A 23,174-nucleotide genomic window follows, 5' to 3' on the forward strand; every position below is an offset into this window, starting at 1 on the left:
TTTGCTAATTAAATTTCTGATCAAACAACCAAAACCCTGTTCAACTGGGATATAGGAGTTTGAACAGCCCTCTTGCTGGTAATTGAAGGTGACGTCCTTCTCTGACACAGATTCCTAGGAGTGTGGGTCTGTCCAGGTCTGATAGAGCCAGGGGAGGGGACATCTGGCCCCTTCTGGGAATACAAAGAGGCGGGTCACTGCATGTACATTCCCCATACCTCCTGTCCTGTTGCTTCTCAGTGTGAAGCCTTGTCCTTCCCCTTTAGGTTTAACTCACCTCTAATTACACTTCCTCCCAGAAGCCATTAGTCACTTTATCTGAAATAGACCCCTCCAGTATAAACTATCCCAATCTGAAATTATTTTATTTGGTAGTTACCTGTATGGAGGATATAAGCAATACAGGTCGGGAAAGCTTGTCTGGCTTGTTCTCAGCTACTCTGTCCCAGGCTTATTAGGAATGAGGAGTCAGTGGTGTTCCCTCTCATCCATCCTCCACCATGTTATCCTGTTTGAAAGCCTCCACTGGCCGCGGCTTCTCCTAGAATAACATCTAAACTCTGTTTCATGGCCTACAAGCCTCTGTTCTAGACTCATGGTATTTCCAGCCTTTGCCCTCACTTCTTCTGTCTGCAGGGCCCCCCCACCTTTCACACAGCTTGTGCTTCTGTACTGTGTCATGCCCACTCCCTGGACCGGTGTTCTATGGTCCCTAAATCTAAAGTAGCAGGTGCCTGTCACTGCTCTCTTTGCCCAGGCACACTTTTATACCATGGTTCTCTAAAGTAATTTTGGTTATCTATTTCATTTTCCCCATTGGAATGTTAGCAGGTGCCACATCTATTGTACTCTCTATTACAGCTCAAGCTCCTAAAAGAGAGTCTGGCACTTGGTAAGGACTCCTATCACTGAGAGAATACTGTGCTGGAAAATAAGTATCACTAATAGAGAAAGAACACCAACTTTAACTCAGGATTCATTTCAGCCAGGATTTCTAGACTGGTTTTCTATGCACCTAGCTAGCCTGACGGCAGAAACGTGAAATCTCTGCTTTAGAGATTTCTGTCACAACGCCCAAGAATATCTTCAAAACTACCTGGAGCTAGTGTCATCCTGTCTCCTCTAAAACACTTAAAATAATGTGAGCTTACCACATTGTAAGGCAGGCTCTCCCACTGAGTACTGCTCAAATAGATGTTTTTCTTGAGCTCCTACCCATTATTTCTGTGCCTGGCACACCCATAAGGCAAAACAGTATGTCTGTAGGCTGCCCTCCTCCATACCCTCCCTGTTCACTGACCAATGTCAATTTCCATTCTCCTTGCCCTCCTGGACATATTTAAAGTTGTCACTCCTAATTTTAATATGGCATCCAGTTCTTAACACAAACTGCTCACGATGGGTTGACTCATAGAGGGTGCAATGGGATTATTCTAATAACAGGGTTTAAGGTTTACATTGATTCGTCTGACCCCTGGTCAAAAGCACCCAGAGCTCACAATTAAAGAAATCTTCATTTCTTACTCTGCTCTGACCATAGGTATGTGTGGGAGAACTCCCTGTTTTCATTCTCATAAAAGAGAGAAGCTGTAGGCAAAAAATTATACTACAAGGTGGACAGTGATAAGAGCTAGGGATATACAGCACAGAGGTCTTATATAAGGTGCTAAGAACATCATGAGTTAAGGGTATGCTTGAGGAATAGGTCATCTGAGTGGGGATGCCATGTCTATGAAAGAGAACAGTGAGAGAAAAGAAGCCAGGTTCTGGAAAGCCAGTAACCATGCTGAACATGCATGGCGTGGGCAGGGAGGACATCTGGGTGTTGCGGAAGTATGTGATGTGATCAAACTGTACTGTAGGAAGAAAAAAGTCAGAACATGATGGAGGGCACATCAGAGGCAGAAAACTAGTCAGGAAAAACTGCAATGAGGTCCACAGAACAGACACCCGAAATATTTCACCGATAGAAGCACAGGCCTAGAAAAGCATAGGTGGCTGATTTATCAAATCCTACAAGTCATAAACATGGAGTAGGCCTTGCCCTGGGAAGGGTCTGTACCTCCCACCTCCTTGGCCAAGATGTCCTCATCTATAGTCGTCCCTATTGAATGTGAGATCAACTGACCCCAGAGATGCTCACTGTATTAAAAAGTACCCTTACATGTGTCCTGCCCCATGTACATCTGGTCTGCCAAAATGTACTGATAAACCACTCTCTTTCAAGTTTGCCCTGTTCTAAGAAACCTGGTAGAATGGATTCAGTTCTCAATGATCACGATGTCAATCCATCAGGAAAACATCAGCGGGATAAAACAAAAAACAAAAAACAAAAAACAGACTCCCAAATAACTTACTCATTAATAACCAGATCAGGAGCAAAACACAGCATGTTCGCACTTGATTGTCTATATGATCTCCACCCCAGGGCAAATGCCATGAGGAACATCCATGAATATTGCAGTAGGGTCATTTGGTCATCCAGGTGTAAGTTCCTGAATCCTGAATTAAGAGAAGTAAAGGTTATGAGGAAACACTCGGTGCTGAAGATCATCTCTTTGGGAACTGCCACAGACCAGAACCCCTAAGAGACAGAGGAAATGAAGTAACACCAAGGGGGCACAGTTCTCCTTTGTCATCCCCAAAGCCTTTGGTGCTTTTTAACAGCATCCGGTACAATGTAACTTACTGTCACTTTTTCCCTATTTAAACAATATGAACTAAATAGTAAAACCCAGAGTCCTGACTTGGTACATTACACAGTCAATGAATTTAATTTTAAAAATTCCCCCTGACAGTAACACCTCTTTCCCTCTTGACAGAGTAGAGATGACAGAGGTCAGGTGACTTCATTCTTGTCCTCTTTTCTGCGTGAACATAAGCTTATTGATTCTCCTTTAGCTGTAAAGTCTGGGCTGACACTAATGTTGACCTCTTATGTCCCATCTACATCAAGTTCCCATAGGGGGACTTTTATCTCATATGATCCTAAAAATGAGACTAATGAAGATTTACATTCAACATATATCATGTTACATAGTTAAGAGTTAAAAATCATTCTACTTTACCTTGAGAAAGGGTCACGACACCGTGTTTTTACAGATTTTACAAATAACCTGATTTTTTAAAGTGACACACTGAAGGAAAACCAACTGAGTTCTTACAAGTACGCATTTTCCCCCCCACTAGACTTGGGTGTAAAAGGAATTTCTGAGTAAATCCTGTGCCCCTAGTTCTGATATTACACCATCCTGCTTGAAAATGCTCTGAGCAACAGTGTGAAGAAGCTGGGAGGAGCATACAGGTTTTATTATAAACTCTCCACTCCCAGCTTTTCCAGCCTCTCCCCTTGTTAGGCCCCAGAACTGAGGAAGAGAAAGCAGGACGCACAGTGGGAGCTGGCTGACAAACAGCCAGAGCGCTGCGTCTGTTTAAGACGATGCAAAGCTTTATACCTTAGCTGTGTCCTCCCCTGCATCTTACCTGGTATCGCCTTGGCCCATTTCACTGCTGCAATCACTTGCCTCCCGCCTAACATGTTGAGTGTGGTCATGATCCGCCAAGTCGAATCTGGCATTGAGCTATCATACCCTGCGTATAACACCTCGGGTTCGATGACCTCCAGCAGGGACACCAGGGTAGGGGTGAGCTGTGGTAATGTTGCAGGAACTACCGTTTTGTTAGCAGGGTTTTCAGAAGTTTCTTGGGACACTCCTGGGGTGGCCTGCTGAATTCCTTTTATCTTTTTCTTTGTTTTTCGAGCTGTGGGTGTTTAAAAAATATATACACAGAGTGAGTTTTACTGGGAAGGTCTGGGTGACAGAGTTTATTCAAGAAGTATTTTAATTTCTGAAACTATTCAGCAATTATAAAGTGAAATAGAAGAGGAAAAAGCAGAGTCAAGAGGAATCCATTTGTATATGAAGCCACATCATACCGGATACAAAATTAAGTGTCTTTTGGGGTGCCTGGGTGGCTCAGTCGGTTGAGCATCTGACTTCAGCTCAGGTCATGATCTCGCAGTTTGTGAGTTTGAGCCCCACGTCTGGCTCTGTGCTGACAGCTCGGAGCCTGAAACGGATTCTGTGCCTCCCTCTCTCTCTGCCCCTCACCCACTCACACTCTGTGTCTCCCCCTCTCTCTCAAAAATAAACATTAAAAAAATTAAAAATTGGGGCGCGTGGGTGGTTCAGTTGGTTGAGTGTCCGACTTTGGTTCAGATCATGATCTCCCAGCTTGTGAGTTCGAGCCCTGCACCGGGCTCTGTGCTGACAGCTCAGAGCCTGGAGCTTGCTTTGGATTCTGTGTCTCCCTCTCTCTGCACCTAACCCACTCGCATTCTGTCTCTCTCTCAAAAATAAATAAACATCATAATTAAGTGTCTTTCAATGTTATGTGAAAACAATCTAAACAAATCACTTATACAGATTCTTATATGAATTAATTTCTCACTCTCACTCCTAAGTGGAAATTCTCATCAGTTTAATAAGGCAATACTTTTACTAGCAGTTGAAAGAAAGATCCTAAGTTCCTAACAGCAGACTAGAAGCTGTGGCTAAGGGTTCATCTACATGATGGCATATATAATGAAGCGAGGCATACTAAAACCCAGCATAAATTCCCCTTCTTCGCAAGATAGTATTAAGATGACACTGCAGATCATATGCTAGAAGCACTATTAATTTCAATAGCAGAAAAGTCCAGTTTTTACATTTATATGATGGATACTGCTTAGGTCTAAAAACATCTGGGAGATGAAGACAAGAACTTTATATTTCTTTACATACATTATCGGGGGGGATTTACCTTTTGTAGGAGATTTATATTGATGACCTGATAAACCTAAAGCATCTACTTTCATATCATATACAAAGTATATACAAAGTAAAGCTATCTTTCCATCTTTGACTTAGTCTGGAATAGTGTAATCAAATTACAACATGGATTCCATAGATTATTTAGTAAATATATACACACTCTTAAACTTACATGTTGTATGAAATTACGTGTTTTAGTAACAAATAAGAATTTCTTTTTTGGTGCACCTGCTGCTGAAGGGAACGCAGTATTGTTCAAAAGGAAGGTCTCAGAGATCCAAGGAAGGGCAATGAATATAATTCATATGAAAGAAGAAATGTACCTGCCTCACTTATCAGGGATACAAAACATTTTTGCTCAGAGAAAAGTAAATACTAATCACCTTTTGAAATAATTAGTAGATTCTTTGCCCTTAAAATGATAGAATGGTCTCATTGTGCATGGTGTTGAATGTGCTAGTGAGAAATTAGAAATTTTTATGTCACATCTCAAAACAGAGAAGGGATTGGGACAGGTCCATTCTCATTTTACCACGCTCTGTTGAAACACACTATGGTGTAGTAGTAAACAGCATAAATCTGAAACAATCATGGCTGAGTTTAAACCCTGGCTCTGCCATGCAGTAGCTGGGATCTCACAGTTATTCCGTGGGCCTTAGCTTTCCTCTTCTACAAAATGAGGGTAATATTGGTACCTTGCTCTGAGGGTGGTTGAGAATTAAACCAGTTAAGACACGTACAATGCTTAGAACAGGTGGTGGCACACACCAAGTGCTACGGAAGGACTATCATTACCTCAACTGGTGGCAGAATATGGCTTTAGAGTATTTTCAATGTAGACAGTAAAAGTACACAGAGGAGCAGTACAGTTTAAAAAAGCGAGTGCTACAATACATAAGGAAACACGTGAAACAACCAAAGGTTTAGGAAACCCACATTTCAAAACCCTGGCAAGTACTCCATTGGGAAGATAATGACAGAGAACATCCTTTCCCAAATCAACACACTGAAACAATAAGCTGAAGACCTCAATCAACCATGGCTCAGAACCTACACTCCAGAGAACAGGAGAAAGGACAGTGACAAACTGGTGGATTTTTAAAAATCTTCTGTGCTCAGTTGATAATTTCTTACTGTTTAGCTATTGCCCGAAATGAGAGAACTAAGGCTTTTGAATAAAGCTCAAAATACTGACTAGAGCAAGAATGCGTGCTGATATGTTTTCATAGAACTTTAGCAAGAAGTGGTTAATTGAATTAGTTAAGCAATCACTATTTTCAAGCACTTTGCTAAGATTTCTACTCTATATAAAGTTTGACTCCTTGGAATATATAGATTATCAGTCAATTTCTGATCTCTACAGAAGTGTTCAGAAGTCTGTGACAGTTGAAAACTTAGCTTAAGTTTTAAGTTTGGGAACATGTGGGTGGCTCAGCTGGTGAAGCATCCAAACTCTTGATTTTTGCTCACATCATGAATTAAGCCCCACGCTAAGTGTAGAGCCTGCTTACGATTTTCTCACATGCGCTCTCTCAAAAAAAAAAAAAAAAAAAAAAAAAAAGTATGAAATCTGATAATGTCACAAACCTCCTTGCCTGTTAAGTTCCACCTGACTCTTCATACCAAAAATAAAACTAGGGGCGCCTGGGTGGCTCAGTTGAGCGTCTGACTCTTGGTTTTGGCTCAGGTCATGATCTCAGGGTTAGTGGGATCGAGCCCCATGTGGGGCTCTGCACAGGCTCTGTGGAGCCTGCTTGGGATTCCCTGTCCCTCTCTGTCTACCCCTTTCCCTGGTCACACTATCTTTCAAAATGGATAAACTTAAAAAAAAAAAAAAAAAGACAACTATAATTTGGAATGATTATGATATACTTTAAAATGAAGTTAAGAAAACATTAAGGATTATCCTTAAAAAACTTATCTGTACTCAAATGCCAGGCACTTTAAGCACTGAAGAAGGCTGCTTTATAGCAAATCTTGAGAATTACTTGGTATAGGAGCAAGAGTACCAAAATACACCACTTCTGGTATTAAGTTACATTTACGAATTTCATCTTTTTTGCTATTGAAGTACTATGAAAAAGTGAAGATGATGCTGTGTATGTGAGTTGAGGAATTAAGACTCTTCATAGCCATACCCATTAATCTACTTCTTATTTAAAAACAGGTGCACACATGGCTTGTGCAGATCGTGCCAACGGTCAGTCCCTCTTTTACCAAAAGAGTCACACACTTACTGTTCTCCCTCCAACATCACAGTGTGTTATTTGGATTACTTCTACAGTCATTCAATTGGTCTCTCTGAGATCAGTCTTTCTAAAAGGTGAATCTGATTGTGTCCCACTTTGGTTTTTACATAACTCCTTCTAACTCAGCTTTTCTAGATTGAATCTTGCTTCTTCCAAGGAACCGTTCTCAGCTTTCCAGGACAGGAGGAGGTGACCCTCCTCTTGCTCCTGCTCCAGTTCCTTCTGTAGTGTGCCACACCATTTTGTGATGGGCTCTGCAACCTAAGTCGACAGTGACTCCTTAAAACAGGCACCACTTCATTTGACTGATGTGCACCGCCTGCCTCCTTGGCAGGTTTGAGCAGGAAAGTGCTACTGTCACAGCAAATACGAAGCACATGTGTGATTCCGGCACCACCACTACCTTCATGGAGTTTGCCCTGTCAACTAAAGGAGAATTCCAAATGTTTTTCAAAGGGAAGTTTTCAAATGGGGAGACCAATGTTAATCATACAACTTTATATAAACAGGGCTATGAAACTCAAACTTAGAACTAGCTTCAGGTTTCTTCTTTACCTGAAAAGCAAAACAAACAAAACCCATCCAATACCTCCTTGAGGAGTTTCCCCCAGCCCAGGAAGATTTATCATCTACCTGCATCTGTCTAGCTATAGAGCCGAGTAAAAGGTAAATGATACAAAACGCACATGTAAGTACATCTGACAGAGAAACATTTTCAACTCTAGGGAACAGTTTTGAGGCCGAAGAAAGGGAGGAGAGAAAGCTGTAAGTAATGTTGCTTCACGTGTTTAAGTTCCATTTTTTTACCTAATTTACTTGCTCAGTGGACAGTCTGGCTATAATGAATTCGGTGTGTGTAGTACGAGCTGGTGAAAAAACTCAAGTGGAATATGAAATATTCACAAAAATCCTACTCAATAAAGCAGTAATATAAAATGATGTTAGCCAAGCACATATATATTGCAACGACTAAATTATTACTTTTGCTCACTTATATCGTGAAAAGGAAAATGACGAATTTTTATATGATGCAGAGACATTTCCTTTCAGGCGTTTACATTACCTTCCAGGTTCATTCCAGCCTGGAGACATTTTCGATAGCGGCATGCTGGACAGTTTTTTCTTCGAATCTTATCAATGATACAATCATTTCTTCCAGCACAAAGATAATTGTGCTGTCCTAGACAGAAAACAAAGGCACTGTTAAAATTTCCCAGGTTATAAGGGATCTTTTTATGACGAGACTCATTGCCCTTTTGCTTTGGGCTGACCACGGGCAGGGACCACAGGCAGTGATGAAGAAAGATGTACTTGCTTCCACTCCCATTACAGAGTTGTGAGGTCACCTTAAAAATATCTCTTTCTTATTCCGCTCAACAAATAAACAGTTCATGAAAAATACTGCAGTATCCATACAGAAAAGTGCACAGATTGTTAAGTGTAGCATCTCCTATGTTTTCACAAACTGAACACTGCCATGTAATCGGCTCTCTGGTCAAGAAGAACAGTACTCCACCAGTAGTCTTCTAGGCCCTTTCCAGTCACTACCCTCCTCCAAGGTAACCCTGTTCTGCATTACAGGAGAAACTGTTTAAAGTACAGTTTGACAGAGAGGATGTCTGAAGTCACTATTTCATTATGACTTCTGACTTAATGCTAAGGAAGGTTAAACAAAGAGGAAACTGCTTTCAAAATACTCAAAGAACCCCACACGGAAAATGACTTTCCCTCAACATTATGCCACCATATGCAAATGGAGCGTGCTCCCCCTTCAAGTCTAAGTGACAGGGAACAAACTTAATCTTGAATGTTAAGATTGGCAACAACTAGTTAGGGAAATCACACACCTGGCAGACTACCGTATATAGATCTTACAGATATTTGTTCATATGTCACATGCACTGTAGAATGTAAGTGTTTAAATCCACCACCAACTCCAAATATTAGACTGTTACTGTCTATACAATCTTCTGGCACCTGGTATTTAATAATGTGTGGTAAGAGGTACAAAGTGCAGTTTTCACCTAGCAAAAAAAATTAAAATGGAAAGACTGATACCCTTACCCACCCCAAAAAGTGCTTTCTTGTAGTTTTCTTTTAATCTGGCTATTGAGTGTCAAAGAAAATATCTCAGGATCTGCTGGCCTGGCAAAAACTGAAAAGATCCTCCTGCACAACACCACTGTGGCTATGCACAGGACCACAACAGGGCATTTCTCTTCTCAAAAAGAAATTGCATTCAGAGACAAGAGAAAAATCATCATCAGCTCACTAGGTTGAATATATCTTGTTCTGATTTCTGGGAAAAGATCCCTTCTGCACAGGACTGCCTACTACTTGGATGGAAACAAACCGTATTCCCTTCTTCATAAGAAGATAAATCACAGTGCTATGAGGCGTGCATTTTGAGTAGATGGTTAACTATATCAGGTTCAGTTCTTTGTGAGGAGTAGGCCACCGGGCTGACCGATGGCCTACAGTTGAGCTTTGTTCCAGAGCTGCTCCGTTCTCCAATGCCCAATGTCTTATACCAGCTGTTACCGCCCCCGGAATCCCAGCTCTACCACTTAAACTCTCAGCCTCAGTTTCCTTGATCAAATAGGATCAGAACAGCATTTAAGAGCTCACAGAGCCCTTAATACAATGGTATGATGTACATAAAACATAATGCTTGGTCTATGGGACATTAAAGGTAATGGATGTCTATCATCATTATGACCCACCAACAAAGATTACATGTACTTTTGTGTACAGGGGATATAAGTAAAAGGGACTTGGTGGAAGGGGGGACATCACTGAACTAGTATACATGAAAAGACATAAAGCTACCCAAAGTTTTCTTCTGTATGTAGAGAAGTGACTCCCAGAATACAGACTTAAAAAAACTCAAGATATCTATCCTTGATCTGGGTTGTATGGATAAAACTTCTTAAAAATTGTTGAAATGTTCAGGTATTTATCCTATGCCAATTTGGGGGGGGGGTAACCTAGTATTTCCAGCAGGTGCCAAAAATGGACTGCTAAATATGATACAGACCTTAGAAACTACATCTCTGTAATGAAAACATCTCCATCCTGTGTAGAGAGGAAAAGTAGAACTGCTCCGAGTTAGGTTGTCAAAGGATTACAGAATTTTAGAGCTGGAAGGGACGTTGGAGAAAATGAAAGTCCAAATATAGGATTTACTTAACATAGTCCACAGTTAAACCTTCCCCTACTAATTATGTAATTGAGCCACCATACTTAACTGAAATACTTAAACGCTAAATAAACATTTTGAAACGGGACAGCTCATATTCTATGAAATTTCTACCTAAAAACAAGCATAAGAATTTAATTCTAAAGCAGGGGGTAGGCCCTGAGGGCATATGGCTAGGTTTAGCTTTTTTTCTTGTTTTTTTTTTTTTACTTTTTAAAGGGTATTGAAAGCTTTCAAAGTAAGCTTGCACTCTCTAACCTTCCTTGACCCAAATGTCTTCTATTTGCCAGAAGGACACATACTTGGTCCGTATAGGCATTTACATTTATAGTCTTGTTTTTTCAACGTTTTTTTTTTTTTTTTTTTATTTTTGGGACAGAGAGAGACAGAGCATGAACGGGGGAGGGGCAGAGAGAGAGGGAGACACAGAATCGGAAACAGGCTCCAGGCTCCGAGCCATCAGCCCAGAGCCTGACGCGGGGCTCGAACTCACGGACCGCGAGATCGTGACCTGGCTGAAGTCGGACGCTCAACCGACTGTGCCACCCAGGCGCCCCTATAGTCTTGTTTTAAAGAATTTTTCATTCTCCTCCATTTTAATTAAAATATTTTTTTAAATACCCTTTTTTTTTCTTCTAAGGTTCCACAGTCTCTTTCTGAATTTCACTTGCAGAAATTAATTTGCCAGTATTATTGTATATTGGATTACCTCTATCACTGCATTTATACCATGGAGATAACTCAGGACTTAAAGTGCTGAGACAGGGGCACCTGGGTGGCTCAGTCATTTAAGCATGTGACTTCGGCTCAGGTCATGATCTTGCAGTTCACGGGATTGAGCCCCACGTCTGGCTCTGTGCTGACAGCTCGGAACCTGGAGTCTGCTTCAGCTTCTGGGTCTCCCCCTCTACCCCTCCCCTGCTCCCATTCTGTCTCTCTCTCTCTCCTCCTCTCAGAAATAAACAAAAACATTTAAAATAAAGTGCTGAAGTAAAGTGCAGACAAGAAAAAGCTTCATTCTCTTGGGTCCGTGGTGAATAAGGTCTACTTTGTTAGAGGCAGTAGAATACGCAGGGGTGGGCTTTCCTTAGCACTACTCAATAGTTGGGGGCTCCTACCTGGTCAAAGCCTGCCTCCCTGTGCTCCATGTGGGGTAACAGGAGGAGTTTTATAGTTTGCTCATGGATTAAAAAGTAATCCAAACAAAAGAAAATGACTCATCTAACTCTTAAGGATATGCAAACAGAACTTGAGGCAAATAATAATAATCTTTCTCATACTGTGGATGGATAATTACACTTCTTTAAAAATTAACATACTCAGAGCTTTAGGTAATCCATTCATGCGACACCACCTTCAAACAGCTTTATAAATAACTAAAGTACATGATTTTTTCCCAAGAGGATTTTAGAGTAATTTCCAATACTAATTTGCTATGGAATGAATTTCTCTTTAAGGAGTTGATGTGACTGCCCTTGTCAGCAGACTGAGTCTATAACCAGGGTACAGTTTTTATTAGTATTCATATGATGAAATCAGCTTCTCTACATTACCTTCTTTCTCTATCTCCTCAGGCTGTTTATCACTTGCTTCTTACTACCACCTCTTTCCTGGAAACTTTGAACTCCTCTCTCACTTCAAGCAGACCGTGACCACCCAGAGGGTGGGGGCCAGGTCTTATGTGGACTTGATACCACTTAGCACAGTGCCTGACTCAACAGGAAGAGAAACCCACCCAGACTTTCCCCTCATAGTTCTTACTGTCCCTCATTTTTTGTCAGACTGGAATAGTCGGTGGTTTTAAAACCAACTACTTCATGGGAGTTAAAGCCCATGATTCTCATACAATGAACGTTAGGTTTGGGCAGTAATGTAACACCACCATTTCCCATGACAGCACTTTCTTACCGTTACCTTCTGTTATCTGACCAAACTCCCTCTCCTTAATTTATACTTTTCTATTTTATTCTAGTTCTGTTTGTGTTGTTGTTTTATTCAAGTTAGTTAACATACAGTGTAGTCCTGGATTCAGGAGCAGAACCCAGTGATTCATCACTTTCGTGTAACACCCGGTACTCATCTCAGCAAGTGTCCTCCTTAATGCCCATCACCCATTTAGCCCATCCCCCCACCCACCTTCCCTCCGGCAACCCTCAGTTGGTTCTCTGTATTTAAGAGTCTCTTATGCTTTTTGTGTGGCTTTTTAAAATCTCTCCATTTAGAAGGCCTACGAGCCAACCCCCCGCACCTGACTTTACTGACTTCCAGCCTTAATGGGGTTCGCATATACCAGAAACTTCACAATCCACCTTGAGAGATAAGAACCAAGTAGAGGAAAAACAAAACTCTTCAAAACACACACTACCTTCCACTGCTCTTTTGAAGAATACTTTACAGCTTCCACAAGTCAAGACCCCGTAGTGACACCCCGAAGCTTCATCAGAGCACACAAGGCAGAGTTTGGGAGGTGGTCCTGTTGCCGCTGCAGAGCTGGATGGAGGAGAGCTTACATCTGGTCTCATTCCAGGGCTGAAGGAGGAGAGAAAGCAGTGTCAGGATCCACTGTCATGACCTTCAAAGAAACATCGAACTACAGCTCTCTTACCTCCTCACTCCCTAGGGAGCATGTTCACACTGAACTCTGGCTTCAAGTACTAGCAAGCATTACAACAGTCTATTCAAATATTTTCAAATCATGTTTTAATCTTCTTTTAGACAAAATTAAGAGTGAGGTAACTTTTAAAAAAAATTTTAAATATTTATTTTTGCGGGGGGGGGGGGAGAGAGAGAGATAGAAGCAGAGTGCGAGTGGGGGAGGGGCAGAGAGAGAGGGAGACACAGAATCCAAAGCAGGCTCTGAGCTGTCAGCACAGAGCCCGATGCGGGGCTTGAACCCACGAACCGTGACATCATGACCTGAGTAGAAGTCAGGCGCTTAACTGACTGAGCCACCCAGGCACCCCAAGAGTGAGGGAATTTCCTTTTAAGCATTCCCTAAAAAGAATGATGAATACATGCTTCACTTTGAAACTGTCACCTGTAGTTGTGTAGCATTTGTTTACATTCATGATCACCTTTATAAAGGGGTCGCTTCCATATCATTCACCATTTGTAAGTGAACCATTGATGAGTTTGGCTAAACGGATAGTAGTGCAACTACCACCATGATCCAGCGATAGTATATACATCTGTCACCTCAAGAAGATGCGTCCTGCCCCTTTAATTGTTTGGGACATCAAGTTAATTTTTGTCATTTTAAGACCTTGTACAGGCCTCTCTCTAAACTCAGTGTCTAAATTCAGTCAATCCACGTCCTCCACTAGAGTCAAAACTTCATACAGTATTCGAGTTTGGGCCTACATCTCTCAATCCCAATGCTATCAGGTTTCTCATTATGGCCTACAAAGACTGATGCGAAACATCACTGTCTGTCACCTTCCTGTGTGGCTCACAGCAAGAACGGAAAGGGCAGTGGGCTTTCAACAGGAAGGAGCATTCTGTCCTCTGCACTGAGGCCGGGTGTGGCCTCAAGAAAAGGACAGGAATCTGCTTCTCCTACCCCATCTCGTGGTTCATTTTGCAGACTTCTCACCACAGTGAGTGCTGTTGTTGTGTCTCTAAAGATACTCTAGGCCCTAATTTGTTTTGAAACCTTTCAGCAAGCCCACAAGCTCCCCTAAATCCTGTCCTCGGATGAAGCTACTGCACCTTGCCAGTCTTCCGTTCGAGAGGCTTTGTCAGGTGGATGGTGTTGCCATCACCCCAGTTCTGGGAAGAGGCCTCAGGGTTTTACATGTTTTCTGAGCATGGCCACAAAGTTCTGGATGTTTCCGTATCACAAGGTGTTGGTTCCCTGCTAGGTGGGGGACAGCGGACGATGGGAGAGGACAGACTGAAATGACCGTGCTGTAGGTCTGGCGTGAGCCACCCGTGATGAATGGAAGCTTGTGACTAACGCGGAGGAGCTGCTCTAGGCCGTATTTTTACAGAAAGGTAGGAAGGACTTGGCGTGAGTGAACAGAGCGATGTGTCAGGGAAGCAAAAACTTCCTTGGCTTGTGGCCTGAAGATGCGCCTATTCCTGCTCAGCCCATCTCTGTCATCTGACATCTATTTTTAGGGACCAACCAGTTGTTTATGGAAAATGAGTATAATATTTAAAGATCTGAAAGGTTACTTCTGAAATGCTTCCTCAACCAATTATATATATATATATATATATATACATATATATATATACACACACACAATACACACAAAAACATAGACATATGTAAGTGTTTAAAAATTTTTTAAAATGGTACTTTGTAGTAAAGGCATACCTCACTGATACTACAGGTTTGGTTCCAGACCACAGACAGCAATAAAGTGAATATCGCAATAAAGCAAGTCAAATGACTTTTTTGGTTTCCCAGTGCACATAAAAGTTATATTCACACTGCTTTGCAGTCTGTTAAAGTCTGTAAGAGCTTTATATTTAAAAAAGAATGTGTATACCTTAATCTAAAAATACTCCATCTGTGTTTTCAGCGAGTCAAAAATCACAGATCACGCGAACAATAATGAAAAAATTTGAAATACCAAGAGAATTACCAAAATGTGACACAGACACACACATAATATGCAGATGCTGTTAGAAAAATGGTGCTGACAGGCTTGCTTGAATTAGGGTTGGCACAAACCTTCAGTTGGTAAAAAACGCAAAGTGCAATAAAGGAAAGCACCATAAAACTAGGTGTGCCTGGACTTTGTAGCTGTGAAAACACTTTCGTGAGTAAAATCTCGTCTAGCCGCTCACCAGCCCCGTGACAGGATGGTATCACCTCCAGATGAGGCCAACGCAGTAAGAGGAGGGTGATCGGGGGGCGGGGGGGGGTCTATTTGCAGTCAAACTGACGTGCTTCAGATCCCTGCTCTCCCCATGGAAAGTCTGTGTGACCCTGGGTTGCTATCTACCACTTTGAGCCTCAGTTTCCTCATGAGTGGGAAGGACATCATCTGTGTGTGTGCTGTGGTTCCTCCTTTCCTGTTTCAGAAAAACTAGAGATTTTATGAGACAGCATTATGTAAGTAGAAAGTTAGTATTCAGTCTGAAGCCCAGGATGGTAATCACAAATTCTAGCTTATAAATGAGAGCATTGGCAAAACGCATTCAGGCCGCTCAACCATGAGCTACAGATGGCAACAGGGAAAGCTAGGAACCAATGGACGGATACAAGTGTAGCTAAGCATCTGTAATTTAAGTCACCCTTTTGAAATCCCTTCAGTCATTCCAGGCTCCATCAGATAAGAATGGAGTACGTGGAAAACTGCCAAGCATACCACAGACATCGGTGGGAAAAAAATCCATTTCTGTCACACAAACACGAGGACTAGGATAGCCTAGGACGAACACCATTGGGGAACACGGATGAGTACGGCACAGTTTACAACCGCAAATGTGACCCTGTGCTACTGCTGAAGGGCTACAGGCCAACCAAACTGCTAGAACTACAAGGAAAAACCATATGGAATCACCATCTTTTAATAAGGATACATGGCAAATACATGACAGAAAGAAAGAGAAAGCACACAGGAATGAGAGTGTATATGACATCTCCTTGAATGGAAAAGCTGAAAAGTCTGGGGTCTTTGATCAGTGTGTGCGGACGGCTGTGCCAAACTTGGAAGACAGTAAGAGGTTCCATTGTGAACTGACCATATCCACGGTGAGTGGAGACTCATAGGAACAAAATGCCTTGTTCCAAGTGAACACTCAAATGCTGTTCCCCACTTACAGTGGACAGCGTGCTAAACACCAGCTTATTCCTGAGGCGACGGAGTTTACGTGAGAGTTGAGAAAGAAAAAACAAACAAAAAACCACGCATTCAAAGCTGGGTTTTTCTGTCGAGTTCTACAAGAAAAGCAAGTGCTGAGAGGGGGCTCCTGGACGGATAGTCATGGATGGACTGTGAGAATTCATCCCACTCCTTGAGGAGCTTATAAAATGTACAGGTAAATGACATCCTTTCATTTAGCACGTGCTCACGAATCCGGATTGTCAGGTGTTGTGACGACACAGAAGTCATTTCATGTATGTAAGTCTTATTATGCGTGGAATACATCACTGAAATAACGAACCTTGAAACTCTTGTCAATATTTTTTACCTGCCTCCTGTGACATGGGACCACCTGGAGGATCTCAGATGAAGGCAAGTGCCATAAATACCCTTCCCTCTGAGCCAGCTGAGGGTTAATGATCCTCCAAGAGCTTGAGTTCAGGTAAATGTAGATATTCTTTGTGATTCTACCCCAAAATAAAACATTCTGGTTTTTTAAAGGTCAGTACTGCAGTGTAGAATCTGAAACCTATCAGTGAACTTTTTGAAACACTGTTACATTAAAATCCATCAGTCTGTCTTACGCTTCGAATGGTCCTTTTACCCGTGCATGATTTTGTACTATCCTGCATTAGTCATTTGGAAAATATTGGTTCACTGAGTTGGGCAGATTTTCTAAATGTTGACCAGTTCATTATACAATATAACAGTCACATCTATCAAGCTCATAGTGGCAGACATAAGTCTTTCAAAGTTCTAAACTGTCTTCCTTGAAGTGATAAGCTCACTTCAATCATTTTTGAGATTAACATCTGGCAAACACCAAAGGCTAAAAACCATAGTTTATCCATGGTATGTCATGAAAAAGGTGGCTTGTTCAATGTGCAACATAAACAGTCTTACACCTACTCCTCTTTGATACAAACCTAAGTGCTATGTGCAGTGTAAGTACGTAATAAGCTTCAAGCATCTTCCCATTTTGCCACACAGATAGTAAAAGGACATTGTCAAAGGTGGAGATTTAAAAGAATATTTTGCTTCCTCAAGGATATCCTTTTTAAAAAAAAAAAACAAAAAACTTTTTTTAAAGTTGGGTGGGGGGGAGAATATATATCTCCAAGCAGGATCCTTGCTGTCAGCACAGAGCCTGACACAGGGCTCAAATCCACGAACCATGAGACCTTGACCTAAACAGAAACCAAGAGTCAGATGCTCAACTGACTAAGCCACACAGGAATCCCTCAAAGATATTCTTAAGTGGAATTGGCTTTCTTTAACTTGGGAGGGCAAGGCAGTGAGTACACTTACTACTGTACCCTATGAGGCCAGCAGTTTTACTCATCATTACTTTTGTACCATCTCTGCAAATGCCAACACAGTGAGAAAGGCAAATGAAGACTGTATATTTTTATTAATGTACTTCTGAAAGGGTCCTGGGGACACCCAAGTGTCCATGGAGTACATTCTGAGAATTGCTGTTACATAGAATAGTAAGGACTCTAAGTCAGGCAGGCTAGAATTCATAACCTAACTGCAGTGTAGTAGCTTGGTGACCTTTTAATCTCTCTAAATCTCAATTGCCCTATTTCTAAATGGGGACTGTAATGTACCTGGCAAGATGATACAGTATTGCTTAGTAGAGGCTTTCTCCCAAAGACAAAGAAGCAGAGATGATAAACATTACAAATCCAAATGGTGCTGTTGGTTTAGCCTCCAAGTTAAGTGAATTAAATCAATGAAATGCAAGGAACCCATTTGGGGGAAAACAAAACAAAACAAAACAAAACAAAACAAAACAAAACAAAGCAAAAAGGGTATCACCTCAGAAAACAAGTATAACTAACATGGGGAAAAATCCTGAAAATAAAACTGGATTAATTTCTACCAAGTACACATGGAACAGGTGTTTTCTCATTGGCCAAATATTGTAAACCAGTGGTTCTTTGCTCCCGGGGAAGAGGGGTGTGTGTAGGTGGGTGGGGGGAACACTTGGTAATGGGTGGAGTCATCTGTGATTGTCAAAGCTGAGGAAATGCTGCTGACATCTAATGACAAAAGACTGGAGTGCTGGTCCACCCACATGCCATGGGTACACAGGACAATCCCCCACAACAAAGAGTTACCCAGAGTTGACTGTCAATAATGCTGAGGTTAAGAACCCTTGCTATACATAAAGCTTTAGGCAACACAGAGAAGAAAACAATCCAACAAGGTCCAGAAACAGATTTTAAAACCTTTGAACTATCTTTAAAGGGAGCAAGTGTCCTACTGAAACAGGCTTAAATATTCTTTGATTCAAGATGAGTCCAAAAAGAGATTCAAAACAGAGCTGACACCAGGGACTACAGAGGTCTAGTGATTACTTGGAGTCAGTAATGTATTTGTCCCTCTAGGGCTAGCCTGAAAACATGGTTTTTACACATTAAAATCACCTGCATTTTTCTTATCTTTTTTCATTAGGCAAAATGTAAATACTCAGCTGCACACACCAGGTGATTATGTTTTCTGACTGTCCATTTATCCCTGCATTAGCTAAAGGATTACTGATTTGTTTGATAATAAGCTATGGAATAGTTTTTAAATCAAACAGAAAAATACTCTGAGGCAAGGCTTTCGTGATATTTCTGTTAAACGGTTCTACCAGAACACATGTTCTTGAAGAAGTCGAAGAAACACTGATTATTCTCTTTGCTTTGCATTTGTTCAGAGAGGTTTCTAACTTGTTTTAGCTTTAGGTGCATATTAAGACAGTTCCCCCAAACCATGCATCATTTATCCTCACTCATCTTAGGGAGAAGGTTAAACAACACAAACTCTAATACATTTTCAGTAAAGGGTAAATGAAGGAGGAAATGCCTTTTTCACATCTCTGAGACACCAAGGGCCTGTCACCTAATGTCTCTGGGCTTAGTTTCTGTCTGTAAAATGAAGGTCTTCCATCAATAGACTCCAAGAACTTGTCCACATTTCCCAAGGTGGCACAGAGGGTATAGGCAGGGAAGAATATATCTGAGCCTCTAAAAGGCTTCTTTGGTCCTGTGTATTTATTTCTATGAAGAGAGAACATGGTCACCTTATCTGAACTTGTTTTGTAAAGTCTTATCTAACATGTTTCACAGAAGAAACGTATTTCTTTCTCTTTGGAAGCATCAGTCCTCAGTCTGGTCACTGTATTAGCTAACTTGAGACCTTAGGCTGCAAGTCCTCAGCTCTGTTTGCTCAGGCCTACATTAGGGGACATGAATTTTAACAAGTACTGATGCTGTGGAGTGAGGATGTGTGTTCCTCACTTCTTGAGAGCACACAAGGATAATTATGGTTTGATACACACGGAGTTAGGAATACCACATCTTTCAGGAATACAAGATCATGTCTGAGGCAATGGTACGCTCACTACCTTCTTCTAATGTATGTCCCACTATATATCTAGGGGTGAAACTGATGGCTGTGGAGCTGTGGTTCTGAGCTCAAATCTCACCTGTAATGTTTTTCCATCTTTTCAAGACTTGATTTTTCATAGACGTTGACCCAGTAGGTATCCTCCGTGGCAAGTCCATAGCTGAATGCCATTGTTATTATAATTATGTGTGACCCCACGAAGCTTGAGTTTAAGCTGGTACCAGCATCTTTGGGAATTGTCTTGAGTTTCAGTAATGTACGTCTAGCTTGCAAGATTAAGTAGACTTTATCAGCTACGGTCTACCTGGGGTTTGTAGTTTAATTTAGAATTGTGGTAAACTGATGATTTGTATTTGTCTTCATTTTACATTAGTTTTAAGTATTTTTGATTTTGGAATTTTTGATTATGGAATCTGGGGTTGCAATGATATACAACGAAAGGGAGCAAATTCCCTGTGCGTGCTTCCAATCAGGATCTGCAAATCCAGATTTTTGTCCAAGTAAGGGTTGCCAAATAGAGGGAAATAGGGAAAAACAGCTGCCTTAAAATTGTGCAACAGTGTATTGTTGGACTAAATTTTCAAATGATCCACAAATTCATACTTATCTCATTCTGTACAATGAACACAATTCCTAAATCCTTACAAAGATGTTTTGTAAAATCACACAAATTGAGAGCAGCTGGGTCCTTATTCAACTTTATATTAGTATAAAGGAAGGAACAAAACACTCAGAACCAACCTCAATCTGATCTATGGCCACACACTTCCTCCCTGACCTCAGCCAAAAGTCAAGGATTGATTCTTCAATTCTCAGGTTCTTTTATTACTGTGAAAACTTCTTGGTTTCTCTGTCATGCCCGTCTACCCAATGAGAGGTTTTTTGTTTTTGTTTTTGTTTTTTTTTGGCTATATGCATTTCCCTTGGGTTTTGGTGACGATGCTCTCACTTCACACCCTGGTTTCGAAACATCCACTGAAATAGCTTAGAGGAATAATTCTAAGTATTGAATTAATAGCAAAAAGAATGGGAAACTTATCTCCTGAAGAGGATGGAAGACAGAAGTCTTATCAGGCAGGCAGATGGAAACTTTAAGACGAACGGTTCTTAGGGGGGGACACAAAACACTCCCATCATAGTAATGATTACAGGGTACACTAGTTAAGTGATATTTTAATTCTACATGCCAAACTCCATGGCTAGGAACTTTAATAAATACATGACCTCTAATAATCCTTCCTCCTAGTCCATTTTACGGATGACAGTTAAACCATTTGTCTGCCCATAGTCACATGAGCAAAACCTGGATGTGAATTCAGCATTGCCTAATTCCAAAACCTGTGTTCCTTACCTTCCTAACTGTGCTGCCTGGCAGGGACCTGCAGGGTAATATCCATTCAAGCTTGACAGAATTTTTTAAAACCTGTGTGAGTCACCAAGTAGATTGTCTTGAGGTAGGGTTAAACTTTAAAAATAATTTCTGATTTTCTCTCTTCTATCATTAGTATCAAAGTAGAATAGAAATTGCCTATAATTAAGACATTCGAGGGGCAGGAGGAGTAGGGGATCCTGGGCTCATGTCCTCCCTTGGACACACCAAAGTGTGCACCTACAAGTGGAACAAGTATCTCAGAGTGAACTAAAGACAAGCAGAAAAGATCATACCCAACTAAGGATGGGAGCCAAAGTGAGATATATAGGAGGTGCAGACACAGTTTAGTCAGGACCTGCATGCTTAGTGGGGAGGCCCACAAGTGGGAGGGATATCACAACCACAGAGGCCTCACTGACGAAGGAGGGGTCTGAGCCCCACACCAGTCTCCACTGCTCAGGTGAATGGCACCGATAATAACAAGCTTTGAAAAGCAATGGGGTTTTGGGGCGCCTGGGTGGCGCAGTCAGTTAAGCCTCCGACTTCAGCCAGGTCACGATCTCGCGGTCCGTGAGTTCGAGCCCCGCATCGGGCTCTGGGCTGATGGCTCAGAGCCTGGAGCCTGTTTCCGATTCTGTGTCTCCCTCTCTCTCTGCCCCTCCCCCGTTCATGCTCTGTCTCTCTCTGTCCCAAAAATAAAAAAAAATAAAAAAAAAAAATTGAAAAAAAAAGAAAAGCAATGGGGTTTATAGCCAAGGGAGCCAGAGGACAGTAGGAAATAGAGACTCCACTCTTTTTTTTTTTTATAAAGTGTTTATCTATTTATTTATTTATTTTGAAACAGAGAGCATGTGTATAGGGGAGGGGACAGAGAGAAAAGGAGAGAGAGAATCCCAAGCAAGCTCTGCAGCACATAGCCCAATGCAGGGCTCCAACACATAAACTGTTGAGATCATGACCTGAGCTAAAATCAAGAGTTGGACCCTTAACTGACTGAGCCACCCAGGCGCCCCTAGGGACTCCACTCTTAAAGAGCATGTGCGGATTCTCTTACATGTGAAGGGTTACATGTGAAGGAAGTACTTTCACTAATGGCTGGGGTGTGTGCCAGAGAGACAGGGATCACTTGGGGCATTCCCCAGGGACAGTGGCCCTGGTGGGCACCATTTTGTTCTTGTCAATTCTACCCAGCTGGACCAACATTGGTGGGCACCATTTCTAATACTTTCTATCTATTGTGCTAGCACCATAACTAGCACCTATGTTATACTACAGTGTTTCTGGGGAAACATAGCCCAGTGTTTCTCTGTGAACTCACTCCATCCAACCAACTTGGAGCCCTTCCCAGGAGGCTTACCACCCCACGTCTCCAGCAGGTACTACAGCTCCTCCCAAGCACCCTGCCCTGGGGTGCCAGCCCAGCAAACTAAAATACTTACAACAGGTGTAGCCAGCTGTGCAGGAGGCTGCCTACCAGCCTGGCCGGACTGCTGCAATCGGGCATTGCAGTCAGCTCCTGCAGCCAGCCCCACACACATCAGCAAGTCCATATGGATTGGGACCAACCACAACAGGAGGTGTACACAGCCCACCCAGGCATCAGTCCTTGGGCACCTGGGTCAGGTGACCAGAGCATGTTAGGCTCCTGTGCCCCACAGGACACCTTCTGCGTAAAGCCACTCCTTCAAGACTAATAGATGTAACTGATCTAGTACCACACAGAGAGCTAGGCAAAATGAGGACACAGAGGAGTATGTTGCAAATGAAAGAACAAGATAGAAACTCAGAAAAAAAAACTTACACGAAACAGAGATAAGCAACCTACCAAATAAGGAATTCCAAGTAATGCTTATGAAGATATTAACTAAAGAGATGAATGGATAAACACAGAACTTCAACAAAGAAACAGAAAACATAAAAAAGAACCATTCAGAGCCAAAGAATAACTGAAATGAAAAATATACTAGAAGGAATCACCAGTGTATAGGATAATGCACAAGAAGGGATCATTGATCCTAGAAAGATTAGTGGAAATCACCCAATAGAAACAGCACAGAAAGAAATTTAAAAAGCAGGAAAGTTTAAGACTATCCTCTAGGATGACATCAAACATACTAACATTTGCATTGTAGGGGCCTAGGAGAAGAGAGAAAGAGACAAAACCTATCTGAGGAAATAATGGCTGAAAACCTCCCTAACCTGGTGAAAGAAACCTATATCTAAGTCTGGAAACTGACAATCCCAAATGAGGTGGACCCAAGAGACCCATATCATGACACTTTACAGAGAATCTTCAAAGTGGTGAGAGAAAACTTGTTA

At 41.7% G+C, this 23,174-nt stretch overlaps 1 protein-coding gene across 9 annotated transcripts in view; it reads right to left on the minus strand.

The window, feature by feature from the left end:
* The window catches only part of NR3C1 (nuclear receptor subfamily 3 group C member 1), a 118,472-nt gene that overhangs the window by 15,359 nt on the left and 79,939 nt on the right, over positions 1 to 23,174 (minus strand). For 8 of the 9 annotated variants that reach the window (XM_049649409.1, XM_049649407.1, XM_049649408.1 and 5 more), the window contains 4 exons: positions 12,628 to 12,794; positions 8,130 to 8,246; positions 3,484 to 3,762; positions 2,358 to 2,502 (listed from right to left, as the gene is read on the minus strand). In XM_049649409.1, coding sequence (XP_049505366.1) covers positions 2,358 to 2,502; positions 3,484 to 3,762; positions 8,130 to 8,246; positions 12,628 to 12,794 — 708 coding nt within the window. The remainder of the gene's footprint in view (positions 1 to 2,357; positions 2,503 to 3,483; positions 3,763 to 8,129; positions 8,247 to 12,627; positions 12,795 to 23,174) is intronic. The other variant, XM_049649411.1, reaches the window with a different exon arrangement.

The sequence above is a fragment of the Panthera uncia genome, assembly GCF_023721935.1.
Source record: "Panthera uncia isolate 11264 chromosome A1 unlocalized genomic scaffold, Puncia_PCG_1.0 HiC_scaffold_17, whole genome shotgun sequence".
In the NCBI taxonomy this organism is placed as follows: Eukaryota; Metazoa; Chordata; class Mammalia; order Carnivora; family Felidae; genus Panthera; species Panthera uncia.